At 35.8% G+C, this 14,574-nt stretch overlaps 1 protein-coding gene across 1 annotated transcript; it reads right to left on the reverse strand.

Moving 5' to 3' along the window:
- Positions 1–1,526: 1,526 nt before the first annotated feature.
- On the reverse strand, positions 1,527–14,247 carry LOC115440936 (ionotropic receptor 93a). Its single transcript, XM_030165464.2, is given in 19 exon segments — positions 1,527–1,873; positions 2,355–2,433; positions 3,010–3,129; positions 4,283–4,364; positions 5,035–5,255; positions 5,681–5,843; positions 6,844–6,950; positions 7,343–7,445; positions 7,696–7,750; positions 8,441–8,547; positions 9,066–9,170; positions 9,513–9,538; positions 9,541–9,679; positions 10,091–10,258; positions 11,142–11,359; positions 11,803–11,970; positions 12,736–12,981; positions 13,201–13,353; positions 13,802–14,247. Coding segments are annotated over 19 exon segments (2,538 nt in total). The 5' UTR covers positions 13,893–14,247; the 3' UTR covers positions 1,527–1,686.
- Positions 14,248–14,574: the final 327 nt, after the last annotated feature.

Raw genomic sequence — 14,574 nt, forward strand, 5'->3', positions numbered from 1 at the left:
CAGGGGGTCATAGGGGCAGCATTAACAAGAGGACAGAAAATGTGCTTATCACAATGACGTTTTACAAATAGACACGTCATACACTAACAAAATGGCACATAAAAACGGCGCACTATTTGCTATATTCACGTACCTGTACATATAATTACAAATTGGCTCGAAGAAGGAATAAAAAGATGCAACACACATTCGTTAGAAAAGGATATATAAGTATACATCGACAGTAACGTAACAACGTTAGTACGGCACGCTCATTGGCTGTTAAGTCGGGCAATTACCTTACTTTCGTCTTGCCAGTATTGAGCCCAGACAACGTATCTATTTAATAAAAACATCTTAGGCTTATCACATTAATTAATATACAAAAAAGATAAAAAAGAATTGAAATCCATCAATGTCATAAAATTTTGGCTGAAACGCAAGAATAAAAGAAAATATGATTAAAAATTTTACATTTCCTACATATTGCATTATAAGTTATTTCATAATATTTTTTTAATCTTCAGTGTAAGCAAAGGACTGGTTCTTTGCGTAGAATATTAAAATGAGTTCCATTTAAATTTTAAACAGGTAATCACTTGATGCCATTACAAATATTCTTTTGAAATATACGGCACCAGGGGACTTACCAATTAAGGATCTTACCTATAGAATTATTTTCGTTGTTTATGTAGATGTCATTTTATAAAGTATACGGTGGGAAACAGGAAAATTAGTCCAAATAATGTTGAGTGTTTTCTAGTACTTCCCAAAAACGCCATTTACTTTTAATTTAGTCAAATTGCTTCATATTCATACACTATAATGTAACACATATAACATTAACAAAGAGTTTTGGTATAAAATCTAAATGAACATATTATCATGTCCATTAAATGAATTTCATAATATTTTCTGTTACCTCCTACATCCATGTTTATAATTATTACTTCTACATACATACATAACATCAAGCATTCATCCCCGAAGGGGTATGCAGAGGCGCAACTAGGGCACCCACTTTTCGCCAAGTATGTTCCGTCCCATGAAGTGATAGGGGGCGAGCCTATCGCCATATCGGGCACAAATTCCAGACTCCGGGCTGATACTGAGCAGAAAAACCCAAATATCACTTTACCCGACCCGGGATTCGAACCCAGGACCTCAGAGCGCTATTCTACCGGACATGCAATACAACTACGCCACCGAGGCAGTCTATTCTATTACTTCTATAATTATAATAATTCGTCACCTACGTGAGTATTTTTTTTAACTATTACAGAGAAACCCGATGTGACTATAGGCTCGCCTGCTATTACATGAGACGGAATACACACGGCAGAAAGTGCACCAATTGTGTCTCTGCCTACCCCTTCCGGGACAAAAGGTGTGAGTATGTGTGTGTATAGAGTACAGATTTTTTCCGAAGTTATATACTAATAATAGATATCATATCCGCTAAACCCTGATAACAAAAATATGCAAAACTTATTGTTATTTATGTCTGTGCCTAATAAATAAACGAGTATTTTACTGGTTATAGGTCTCTCATATGTGTGAGTCCGCCTGGGTAAGGTACGCAATATCATCGCTTTCGAAAGGTCCGTCTGGAAATCTTTAGGGGAAACTTATGTTCAACTTATGGACTTTATGCGACTGATGATGATGATGATCGCTTACCATCAGACGAACGGCAAGATAGTCCCATCATTCAAAGCAATAAAAAGAATCACCAAGCAACAGCACGAAGAAGGATCCCTGCATGTCGTTGAGGTTGACGGTATGGTTGTTCACCTCGGCCGCCATGGACGACATGCTGAAACAACGATCGCGCTTCGGCAGGTACGCGCTCAACCACTTCGTGATCAGACCGGCCTTGTGCATGCGGTTTATTCTGGAAGAAAGTTCTAGAAGTAGTGCAAAATCGATATCTGCATCTTCCAAAAGAAAAAAAGAAAGAATGATTTTATTATTGCACACAAACAGTATAACGTGCATATAGTAACAAAAAGAGAATAAAAACATACATAGAAAAATAAATTCCTATTGTGCCCACAATGGGAAAAAGGAACGTAAAAGATATTGCTGCATTAATAATATCGAAAAGTTAGAAGTGAGCATCAACCCTTTTGCTGCGGATCTTGTCTCGGTAATTTTCATTTCCTAGGCAATGGCGCACTTTATTAGCAGTAAATGGTTTTTAGGTTGTATGTTGACAGCATCTTAGATTATACCTAGCTTTATTTTACTTAAGTTAGATCAGTACATTATTTTCACCACTACATACATTCCAAAGTCAAATATGTGCTTATATCCTATCCAGCTTCTGAAGTTAAAGATTTGTAACGTACTTCTTGGTGAATGTAATCACTTACTCTTTATTTAAGAGGGCTAAATAAGGACTGCCAGCGGGCACGATCATCGCCACTCGTTCATCCATAAAATCTTCTATACCTGAAGGATACAAAACCTTTAAACATAATGCTGGTATGACGCATCAACTTGATCTACAACACAGTGTTCTGATAAATATATACCAAATCATAATTATAATTACAAAAATAAAAATATTTTGATATTATTCTGCTTTCATTTACTTTGCACAATTGTGGTGGTACTTTTAGCAAAAACCCTACATATAGCTTACCTACATACGAGCGAACTCAAACCCAGAGTAAATGCTACCATGTTTACGAGAGCTGTCACACGAGGTTTTAAAATACTTCAATATTGCTTATAAAATACCAAATTGTAATACCAGTCTACGGACATAAACAACTGTTCTATAACAATATTTCATAGTTATACAGTAATCTATACATATTATAAAATAAAGTCCCAAAAAGCTGTCTTTCTGTGTGTGATCGATTTTCTCCAAATTTACTGAACGGATTTCTATGAAATTTGGCATGGAGATAGTTTAAGACCTTGGGAAGGTTACAGGCTACTTTCTATCCCGGCAAAATATATATCGGGACTTTTATCCCGAAAAACTCCTGCACCTAGCAAAAGCTAGTAAAATATAATTACTGAGAGCGAAGGCACAGGAACCGGTGGTTATGTGGTCTGCACTCATCAAGTAACTGAGCCGAAGGCGCCAATCAATAAGTACGTGGCGCTGTTGCCTCACACGCTCCAGGAGATGATGACCTAAAAACATGAAATACTACCAGTGTAATACTAAGCAACTTCAATTCCAATTGTCATAAAATACTGCTCATACATTGATTAAGTAATTTGTAAGTTTATCAATAAACGTGACAAAACCAACAAAAGTATTTTTTATACACGGTGCACGGAAAAATAACCCCATTGTGCCTGATGAGAGGAGTTGGGTCCAAATAGAATGTCGACTGACGAGAGCGGATTGCCCCTCGGCAGTCGACATAATTATGCCGGCCTGCTGGAGCCGGACATACACAAGCTGATCTCAGAACATATACACTTATACGGGCCACTATGATGGGTCTTAACACCTTGTGTCGCTATGCGGACGGATAAAAAATATATCAAACCACCAGCGAATAAATGGTCCACTTCCATTGGAAATGGAAGTCTGTAATCGAAAACTACATGGCACAGAATCTAATCATACTATTCCTACGCAAGCTACCTAATGGAATTATCATTATGCATAACAGCATGCCTGTATTTTAGTTTACAATTTGAAAGATACTGTGGTGAGTTTATTGGTAACGTGTTCTCAGGGTATTGACGTTTATCATAAAAAAAATCAAAAACTTACAATAATCTTTCAACTTTTTATGTAAGAAAATCCCTTACTCTGAGATCAAATTAAGTTTTTTTCTCCATATTTCGAAAAGTTTTTGACTAATGATTATAATTTTAAAATTTTGATCATTTATTGAATGCAGTTTCAACCATTTTTTTTTTAATTTAAGTGACCAGTACATTTTGAAGAGAGTTTATAAATAAGTTGACATACTTGGTGTTCTGTATAAGGGATATTCACTAAATAATAGAGGCCGGCAATCGCTTTTACCGCGAAACTTGTTTATTTAGAGAAGGAATGTTAAGATGACAATTGACACGAGAACATAGATAATTACACAGATTAAATTTAATTCGACTTTTACTCAACACTTGGCTAGTTCTCTAGACCTTGTTGAGTATTTAGTGCCCTTTAATGAAATATCTCAGATTGACCAACGTGTAACGCCACGGAAGCTACTTATCATTCAAAAATGTATTTATAAACGGGTATTCCCTATATTTCTCACGGCATGCTCTTCCCGAGATTCAGTTAAAGAAGCTGAAATAAGTAATATAATTCATAACCAACCTGCGTGTGCATTGGTTTCTGAACTATGTGTAGTTAACTCCGCTCCTTTCAGCAGCGCTTTATATTTAGGTTCTTCGGAATTCTAGAAGTATAAAGATACTTAAGTACAAAACATTCTAAATTAGTTATATCACGAAATAAATTGTTAGGTTCATATACATATAGGTTCTTCAGAATTCTACAAGTATTTCAAGTTACATACATAATTTCTAGAAAATATGTTAAAATGATTAATGTTATATATTCTTAGAATTTTTTGGGATATTTACTTTAACCTAAATTAATAATAATTCATCGGAATACCATCGATTCAAAAGTAATGCTATCGTTTGAGACAAGACTTTAAGAAAATGTTTCCAACATTTAAATGGAAAAAACTAAAACGATGATTGCTAATTATACTAATCACATATCTTCTGGAACCAGTTATTTCATACATTGAAGGTTTGAATTTGTTAACAGTTATTCTTACGTTGCATTGTTTTAAAACAATACTTATTTTATTACAAATAATTTATAAAGGCGCAAAAAGTTATTTATAGGCCACATAATAACTTTCATACAAAAGGTTTTTTATTTTTGTTTTATATTGCCTACATTTATAAGTGTTTCAAGCCTCGGTGAAAATAGACTGAAAACCTATTAGCACATCTTCAAATATTATTCTATAATTATAAAGTTATTACTTAATTGTTGATTCTTCTAAGATATAATACATACATATATAAATACATTTAATCATCTTCAATTACCTTCAATTCCATTTCCAGATACGATCCTTTATTTATCGACCAGGTGTACAACGCTCTGTTTTCGATCAGTTCCGCTATCGAGGTCACAGGTATCTCTAACTTCGGAAACGTGAGGAACGCTACCAAGTTACCAGAATACGTGGTTACCACGACCAGAACTACCAACCACCACGTCCCTACTACGAGACGACCACTGTCTGCTCGCGGTAGATACATTCCACCTGGAAATGGTTTATTTAATAGCAAGGCAGGGAAGTTCGTTAAATTAATACATTTTTGATGTAATCGATTCACCATTAGTTATTTTGTATGCAATAATGAAACAACAAAACTAAACATTTTTTCGCTTTTAATGGAGACCAGAAAAATATCGTTACATTAAAATAGATGCATTAAGCTCCAATAGTAGTTGTTATTATAATCAAAAATTAGATTTGCTCACGGCTTCGCCAGTCTGAAAATGTTTCGCCGGGATATAAGTCCCGATTTCTATTTTCCTGGACTAAAAAGTAGCATATAGCACACAGGATTAATGTTACTATTAGTGAAAAAAAAATCAAAATCGGTGTTGTAATTCCTGAGATTAGCGCGTTCACACAATCAAACTCTTCAGCTTTAGATATTAATATAAATTTTATTGTCTCACCTTGTTGTAACAACGCTCCATATATATACCATAAACAGTTATGTATAGTAGCTAGCCCGCCTTGTCGTGTGATCTTCATCGCCTCGTAATACGGACTCATGCGATGTATTATGTATAACACTGGACCCATAGTTATCACCGCTAGACCAAGGCAGAGCCAAGTCTGGAAGAATTGCCTTTCTTTATATGTGCATGGCAAAGTAATCCTACTCCACCTGATGGTAAGTGGGATGGGGTCCAATAGAATGCAATGCAATCCCTCCTAGCCGAATTTCGGCCACGGCGGCCAATCTCAACGGAGATCAGCCAGGTACGCAGGATATATTATAGTGCACAAGTGTGTGCACAAAACACAGGTACACTCTCTGTTCCTTCACTCTCATAGTCCGGTGAGGCGGCAATCTGACATAACCAGAGAGAGATCAGGTGCAGGACCAACGGCTTTACGTGCTTTCCGAGGCACGGGGGTATCACACGGCGGTTCCTGACTTCGAGCTGTTTCGATTCGATTCGATTAATTTTTTACAATGGAAAAGCCGCGTCACAATTATTTTGGCCCGACCCGGGACTCGAACCCAGGACCTCAGCGCGATAGTCGTACTTGTACCGTGTACAATTACAACTACGCCACAAAGGCAGTCCCAATAGAATATCGATTAGTGAAAGATGATTAGCCTTCGGCAGTCGACACAATTATGCCGGCCGTCTGGAATCGGATATACAGAGACTGATCCCGGAACCGACACACTTATGTTGTCCACTATGGCGGGTTTTAACACCTTGTGTACGGTGGTCGCTATCCGATTGGATATAAAATATATCCTACCACCAGAATGTTACTAAAGAAATAAAACGTTTAGCCCGAACAAGGACGATTAAATAGAGCATCTAGGTAACCATTCTAATAAACGTTAAACATAATATAACTTGCCCCAAACATGACATCGTTGTGCGTAATTTTAGAAATAATCCAATTATTCTAATCTTAATAGATTAGTAGTAGGTGAAGTTTGGAAATTGTGCCCGATATTCCACCCCTGTTATGATAAAAAGTGGTTGTCCTGTTTACCCCTCTGTCTACCCCTTCGGGATAAAAACGGGCTATGTTTTGATTAATAGTCTGAAATCGTAATTATATATAAGAAGAATAATGTATATCTTACATCAGCTGTAAAAGGCAAGAAGAACAACATGGCTCTGCTCAAAGCTCTGGGACGAGCCACCAGGAACGCGTACGGTTGTGTGCTCACCGGGATCGTGTAATTTATTCCTGAAAAATATAATTCATGAGATAATACAAGCTTAAAGGTGTACGGCGTGCGTAAAAGGCGTAGATTTTACAGTTTCAGCTTTATAGTGAATTACCAAATTGAGATAAGTATTTCCGGAATAAGATGAGTTGAAAATATTCTCAATCTTGTTCCAAACACCTAGATAGTAACAGTAAAAAACAAAGTTCTAACCAACGTATTCGTGCTAATATCCAAAATTAAAAATGATTCGAAATTTATCTCAAACGAGTCTTTCACAACAATCCTTTACTAACTACGCTAATTTGATTCAGAATAATATTATTTATTTAGTATTTTATTTTATACGTGATTATTTAAATCTTTTGAGATAATTATTATCTTTAACCGTAAATAACAAAGTTCTCTATACCTGGAGTGGGATTTGGTAGTATAGTAAAAGATGCAGCGGCAAGTGCCGCTTGACCTTTCGCAATGGCAGCGAGGGCCAACATCGCTCTCCGACTGTGCAACGCCTACAACATAATCAAAGCTAAAATTAGGTACCCAATAGACTTAAACGAAGTTTTTTGAAAATTTAAAAAGTATATAATATTATTGCTTCTATTGATAATCACTTTACCAACTGAGAAGAAGAAACTGCATACCTAAATAGAGAATGCAACATGACTTCTCCAATATTACACGAATGTTAGAAATAGGTAGACGTATTATCATATCACCCACGCATATTTCCATCAGTAGAAATTATAAGAAAATACTCACATCCGTTTCATTGGAAATTTCATTCTTCACGTTCCCTGGTAGCAGAATCTTTATCCTGTGCAAATAATAAATTTATTCTTTAACTTCTAAGCACTAATTGCCATCAAATAACTCTGCTAATCTCTAAATTAGGTGTTAATCCCAGAATAGTAAGCTGTTAATGAGCTTCTCATTAGTATTAAGCAGACCCAATTATAGTGGCAATCAGAACTCGCAATGTTAGTTGACATTATTACCAAACGTATACGACGAATGCAACTTCTGAAAGTCCTCCCTTGAGGCAAATCTTGTGCGCTCGGTCTCCATTCTGAATGCACGCCCATTGATGGGGAGACATTTGTCGCGGCCCTAGACACACAGTTAAGTGTGTATACCTCATGATTGCTAATTCACATTGAGGCCTACAAGGGCTCGCTAACATTTCCTGGCCTTCTCCCCTCCTTCCATCCTACAAGGTTTCCTTATCCTTCACATACACTTCCTTCCCAGATATCCCCTTCCAACTTTCCTCCAGGACCCTACAGTCGCTAAGTCGGGGATTCCAGTATTCCTTTCGCAAGTTTCCCCCAGTATTGACTGCGCAGTGCGATACCCAAAAAAATAAACTGAGAATCTCATGAATTTTGTACGTCCCACTAAAGGTGCGTTAGCTTTTTTTTAGCCATTGTCAGAAACGATTCATGAAGAAATAATTGATCATTACATATTTCCTAGTAAAAATATTTCTGTGAAATAGAGAACTTACGTAAAGTTTTTGTTCTTAGCAAGTTGGTTGACTATGTCGAACATAAGACCGCCATATTTAACAATTGCGCCAGATTCGTTTGTGTGTAGTATGGTCCACGGAGGATTCTAAACAGAACAGTTTTTTATGCAAATATAACTGGATTAGTAAATCACTCGCATGGTAGCACGCTTGAATATAAACAACAGTGTATATGTAGGTAATATTATACATTTGAATTGTAAATGCTTATAATCTGCTAACAATTTGCGTCATCATGAAATCTATTATATTTTAAACAGGCTGGCATAGTTGTATCGACTGGTAATAGTTATCTTTCGTCAGTCAACACTCTCTGGACCCTACTCCTTAATTAGTAGCTGTGGAGTAACTTTACCGTATAAAAAAACCTGTATAATAGATAATAGAACAGTACACCCACTCAGGCATTTAGGGGTGAAAATTATTGGTGGTCTTTATTGAATCAGGTTCGTACATGAGAGACCTAACTCCCAAGAATAAAGGAATAAGTTTATTTTCGTTCTTAACTGAATTTGACAACGACGTGCCCATTTTTTAATTGTTACAATTACGTTGGAAAATGACTATAGTCATGGTCTCGATTTATTCGAATTACAGAACTTACGTGATAAGTAATGACTGGCAACTCTTTCCCTCTGAATCCGTGTTGGACGTGCGGGAACAGGACGTCGAAAAATGTCATCGCGTCTATCGGCCTCCAAAACCCTACCTTTGAAAAGTTTTAAAGTCCATTTATTTGCTATTATTTCTTAAGTTAGACCATAAATACAATGTAAAAATATTACACACAATTTTTTTTATCAAATTGTTACTTAAAATATAGTAAAAATAAACTTCAAAACAGGCGACTACGTCCGACGTGGGAGAAGTCATATTGCATGTTGCAGTTCGTATCGGTTTGCACTCAACTCGCCCACTCAAAAGCAAATATTGCCCGTATGTAGTCAATATATCTTATATATGATCTCCTGTCTATTTTGCATACGCCAAATTCGAATGGACAGACCAAAAATATTCCACTTTCCATAACGAAGCTATTTCCTGTACTTACATCTAATAAAGTAACCTTCTCTATAACCCCGTAACTTCGGTACCGTTATCATTCTCTTTAAGAATATCATCTTCGGTGAAATGGCGGTAGGTGGCGCCCCAAGTATCAGCCGCTAATGCTCGCCAAGTGGTGCAGTTACCGCATCGACTCTTTGTTGATATGTGTTGCTAATAAATTAATTAATATCATTATCCTACAGGTGTCATATATCGTTGAAGATTTGTAAATACGTTAAGATTTTTGTTGGAGGAAAAGCATAGACATAAATTTTGATCAAATTTGGCTCCCAGAGAGAAGTTCTGGTCATTTTAATTATATTAGAAAAGGACTTTGACGATATTTGGACTGCGAGCTAAACTTGTAATTAAAATAATTATACTTCAGATAAATAATGGACAAGTTGGTTTATGAAGAATTTGTAGATTAGAAAACATTAGATTATAATATTTCTCAGGAAGTAAAGGCTGATCACCTCATTAAGCTACTGTACATAATACAGTTCGATTTAGTCATTACATAAACACCAACACCTAAAAAATCGACAGCAATAGTATCAATATATCAATATCAATATCAACCTGCATGTGTTTAAGTAGCATGTCCCTTCGCTGTATTTTGTTAGGTCTTATCGCCTCCCACTCCTCGTCAGATACTTGAGCCGCCACATCAAACTCGTCCTGGATGGCTGCGTCTAACGCTGATATGAACGCGTTCATAATTTCTTGGCAATAGCACATTATACCATTCTGAAATTTTACATGATAAGTAAAACCTTAAAACGAATTCTTGTGAATAAGTTGTAGATCTCCTTGTAAGAAGTTAGTAGGTAGTCTTTCCAACTAGGTTAAACTATAGTAGGTACCCAGGACAGATACGGTATTGCAGTTGATGCTAAAAGAAATGGAGATCAAACCGTACTGGCTGGAAAAACACCAAATATAGAAAAGAAAGAGAAATATTTTGAATAAAAATCGAACGTTTTAGGCATTTATTACCCGTGCGTATAAAGGCTCGTATAAAGTGTTAAAAATCATCACCTTATGAATTTTAATTCAAGTGGTTTACTAAGCGAAAACCTAACCGAAGTATTCAAACAGCTAAACGAAAAGTGTTCAATCTCGTTATGAACAGCGAAACAACACCAGACGCGAACCTGTTGAGTCCAATCTACATCAGATTGATGAAGAGTTGCGCCAATGCAATCGCATAGCCAGAATTTTTGTTTCTCTCAGCCAATTCGGATAGTAATTGGGATGCTATCGTGTTGTTTGGAGCTATATTGGGACTGTACGTTTCAACGAACATTGACCTACTTTGTTTGGATCATATGGCGGTATTCAGTATTTATGACTAATGGGAACTCTGTCACTACATCATTATTAAACATGGACAGCAAACTGATACACGTGGTTGCTACGTTGTGGCATAGACTATGAAACGGGTGACGTCTTATGCGTCTACGCTGCGCCTAAGGCTCGCATTTTTGGAATACCAAATGAAGTACCAAATGAAGATATATTACACTTTTATATGAAAACATCTTACCAAAGTGTACCGAATTGTATAAAGTAACAACAAAATAAAATCTACAGAAACAAAGTACATAAAGTGCAATAAACGTCACCATACCTTACAATCCGGGCTATTATCTGTCTGGTTATAAATAAAAGCGACGTTCTCTCCCTCGTACAAAGCTCTGATCAGCCCTGAAAGGTTGGAGTTATGTATGTTGGTGTCTGAAATGACGTACAACCACTGCGCCATGGTGTGGGACATGAGGAGTTCCCGGGCGGTATCTGCCATAGTCGTCATTACGTCTGACGTTACTATTGCTATGAAATTTTCACCTAAAACATCATACAATAGGACTTAAAATAACTTACAATATAAGCTAACATTTTATTTATTTTTGATAACCTTGTTTGGTTTTGGTTTTTATCTTTGGTTTTTATTACATCAAAAAACCAAAATATATAATTATAATCTATTGGTAGTGAAAGATCAACCTAATTTCAATTCAAATTTAATAAATTGTCACCTTCTTATGATAATCGCTAATTGAACTCACGCCAAGAGATCGTTCATCAATAATGTCCGTATTATAAGTATTCCATATTTAATATGCATGAATTTCCGCATAAGCGTCTCTCAAAACTAATTATTACAAATTGATAAATACAACGAACACAGTACATCGCCACTCATTGTGTTGTAATTCACTCACTATTCTTTATGTTTAGTTATATCAAACGGAATTTAAGGCTAGCTCATCTCATCTTAGAAAACTTACCAACAGTCTTCACAGGCAGTTTGGACAACACTCTATGCATTTCCTTCTTCCTCAAATACTCGTTGATTTCGTGTTTCATCTTAAAGACGGAAACCGAGACTGGCGAAGCACTTTCGTCGTCTATTTGTGAGGTTAAAGACTGGACCACGCGGGAAACCATATCTCGATCTAATAAGTAATGTGGTGATGAAGGAATTAAAGTCACTCTAAATATTTAAACCAACCAACTTTATTTTTTATCGAAGCCACTACAATAATACTTATAGGAATTATGCGCTTTGACTCGCGGCTTCGCCCGCGTGAAGGAGTTTTCCGAGATAAAAATCCCGCTATATATTTTCCCGGGATAGAAAGTTTCCTTTAATCTTTCCAGGGTCTTAAACTATGTTATACAAAATTTCATTAAAAATCGATCACGTACAGACAGACAGAAAAGGGGACTTTGTTTTATAATATGTATAGATAGATAGCGAGGCCTGGATTTAATTCTTAGGTTGAGAATTTACGATAAAACTTAAATCGAAAAACAAGTGTATAATAATGTTTAACATTTTACAGACCCAAATAAATTATTTCGTTTCATATCAACACTAGTTAGCAATCTATCAATAAGGTAGGAAAGGAAAAATAGCTGTCGAAAACGTAGTGATCTTCGTTATTTTCTAATTAAAATAAACTAAAGCCTTAATTCCATAGGCATTATGTAGCTTTCGTTTCATAAAACAGTGTTATAGTTCTAGATCATAAAATTGGTTTTTATTTTCGAAAAGGCACGGCAAAGTGACCCACCGCACCTGATGGTCACTGAGATCCTATAGAATGTCCACTGACGAGAGATGTTTCCTCTCGACAGTCGACACAATGCCGACTTGTTGGAACCGGATATACACAGACTGATCCCGGAACGCTGAACTATTAATACTATTTACTTACTTAAAGTGTCATCATGTAGTATAACAGCAGATTTCCACTTGAAAGCATTTGAGGTTCTTAAATCTAGAAGCAATTGTGGCAACTCTTCGCCCGCTTCAGCGTAAGTAACGGTGATGGCTGAACGCAGTGGAAGGCGTGGACAATCCACTTCTGTTAGAGCAAACAGAAGAAGTTCTTCTTCTTCTGTACGTGAAAATAGATCCCAGGTATCTAGGCATGATGCGACGCTGAAGACTGCTAGGAAACCTTAAAACATATCGATTAAAAAACTTCTAAGACACTCTTTCCGAAAAATTGCTGAAAAGGGATAAGAATAATTCAAATTTACAGTACTAAGATTATAACTAAGTTTCGAAGTAAAATTTAGGAGTCAATACCTCACCGTCTTTCTCAGAAGTAAGACCTATTCTATATGATGATTGTATTAGATATTAACCAACCAAATGTGAATGACATAACATTTACCTTTGTTAAGACTGATGGATGTCCAAGAGTAGTAATGGACGACGACTCCACCATGGGTTAAATCAACTCTCGCTAGTTCCTTGATATAGTCCTTCAGTTCATCCAAGACAGCTTGATATTTGTCGCCTAGGTACTGACGATCGAGAACTACGGCTGGAAATGCAAGATAGCTTTAAACTTCTAAGTAAACCACGATAATTAAATTAGATTAAAACACAATATTAAAATTGAAAGAATTTAGTTCACGTGAGAAATTAGTTAAAATGTTCCTAAAAATAGATAGAACTGCGCCCTTAATTGATTCTTCTTGTTTTTTTTTAATCATAAATTCGTGATGAAATTGAGAAACACTACATGAATATTCTAATGAATAGAATTGAATCCAGAAAAGTAGAGTCGTAATAATTTCAATATAAACAAAACTTATAACAACAAACAATACTATTACATAGTGTTACTAATAAATAAATTACTTTTGAATTGGATTTTCTAATTAACTAATCCTTGGTTGGATTTCAGAACGATGTTTTTTTTAAAAAGATCCAATAAACTAACGTTGGTCAGACATAAATACTACTAAGATGAATATAAAATTAGTTACCGATAGAAGCATTCGCCGTGATCAGCGATGGAAATTCCTCTCCAGACACTCGACATACTAAACACAAGAAACCCACAAGCTTTAGCCGCATTTTGTACCGACTTGTTCCGACACAATTCGCATATGAATAGACCAGTCATAATTCGTCAAAATAAATTATTATCCAATCAAAGAAATGAACTAATTATTTACGAGTTCATTAAAGCGATATAGCACACGTGTCTCAGAGTTCTGTTTTATGTTGTTGGTGGGTCGCTTATGTGAAACATACTGTTGTATACAGGATGTATTATTTTTAAATTTCTAGTTATTTTTGGATTTTTGCTGTCGCTCATAGTACGACCAATAAATGATCAGCATTCCTAAATTCATGCTTGTATTGAGATGATTAAGAATTAAATGGTGTTGGTATGCCCAAAATCTACACCAGCTCTCAATACATTCGTCAAATTCTACAACAAAAAAATGTGTTTATTTATGGAGGCATATCGGTGGAAAAATGTAGCTCTTGCTTAGGCAAAAGGTAAAACTTCTTAGAACGAAAGCTCTACTCGGGGTTTTTTTTTTTTAGAATAAAGTGATTACAGGTATATATAACCATTTTACATCATGTTACTAAATGAAACCACGTGCTAACCTTCTTGAAAAAATCACTTGAAAATAAATTACTCAAATCGTAGATATAAAACAATTAAATGTAAGTTTCTAAGAAAACAAATATCAATAGAGTTTACATTCAAATTTTACGCGCCCTAATGCCACTACCACTACTG

The sequence above is a fragment of the Manduca sexta genome, chromosome 19, assembly GCF_014839805.1.
Source record: "Manduca sexta isolate Smith_Timp_Sample1 chromosome 19, JHU_Msex_v1.0, whole genome shotgun sequence".
In the NCBI taxonomy this organism is placed as follows: Eukaryota; Metazoa; Arthropoda; class Insecta; order Lepidoptera; family Sphingidae; genus Manduca; species Manduca sexta.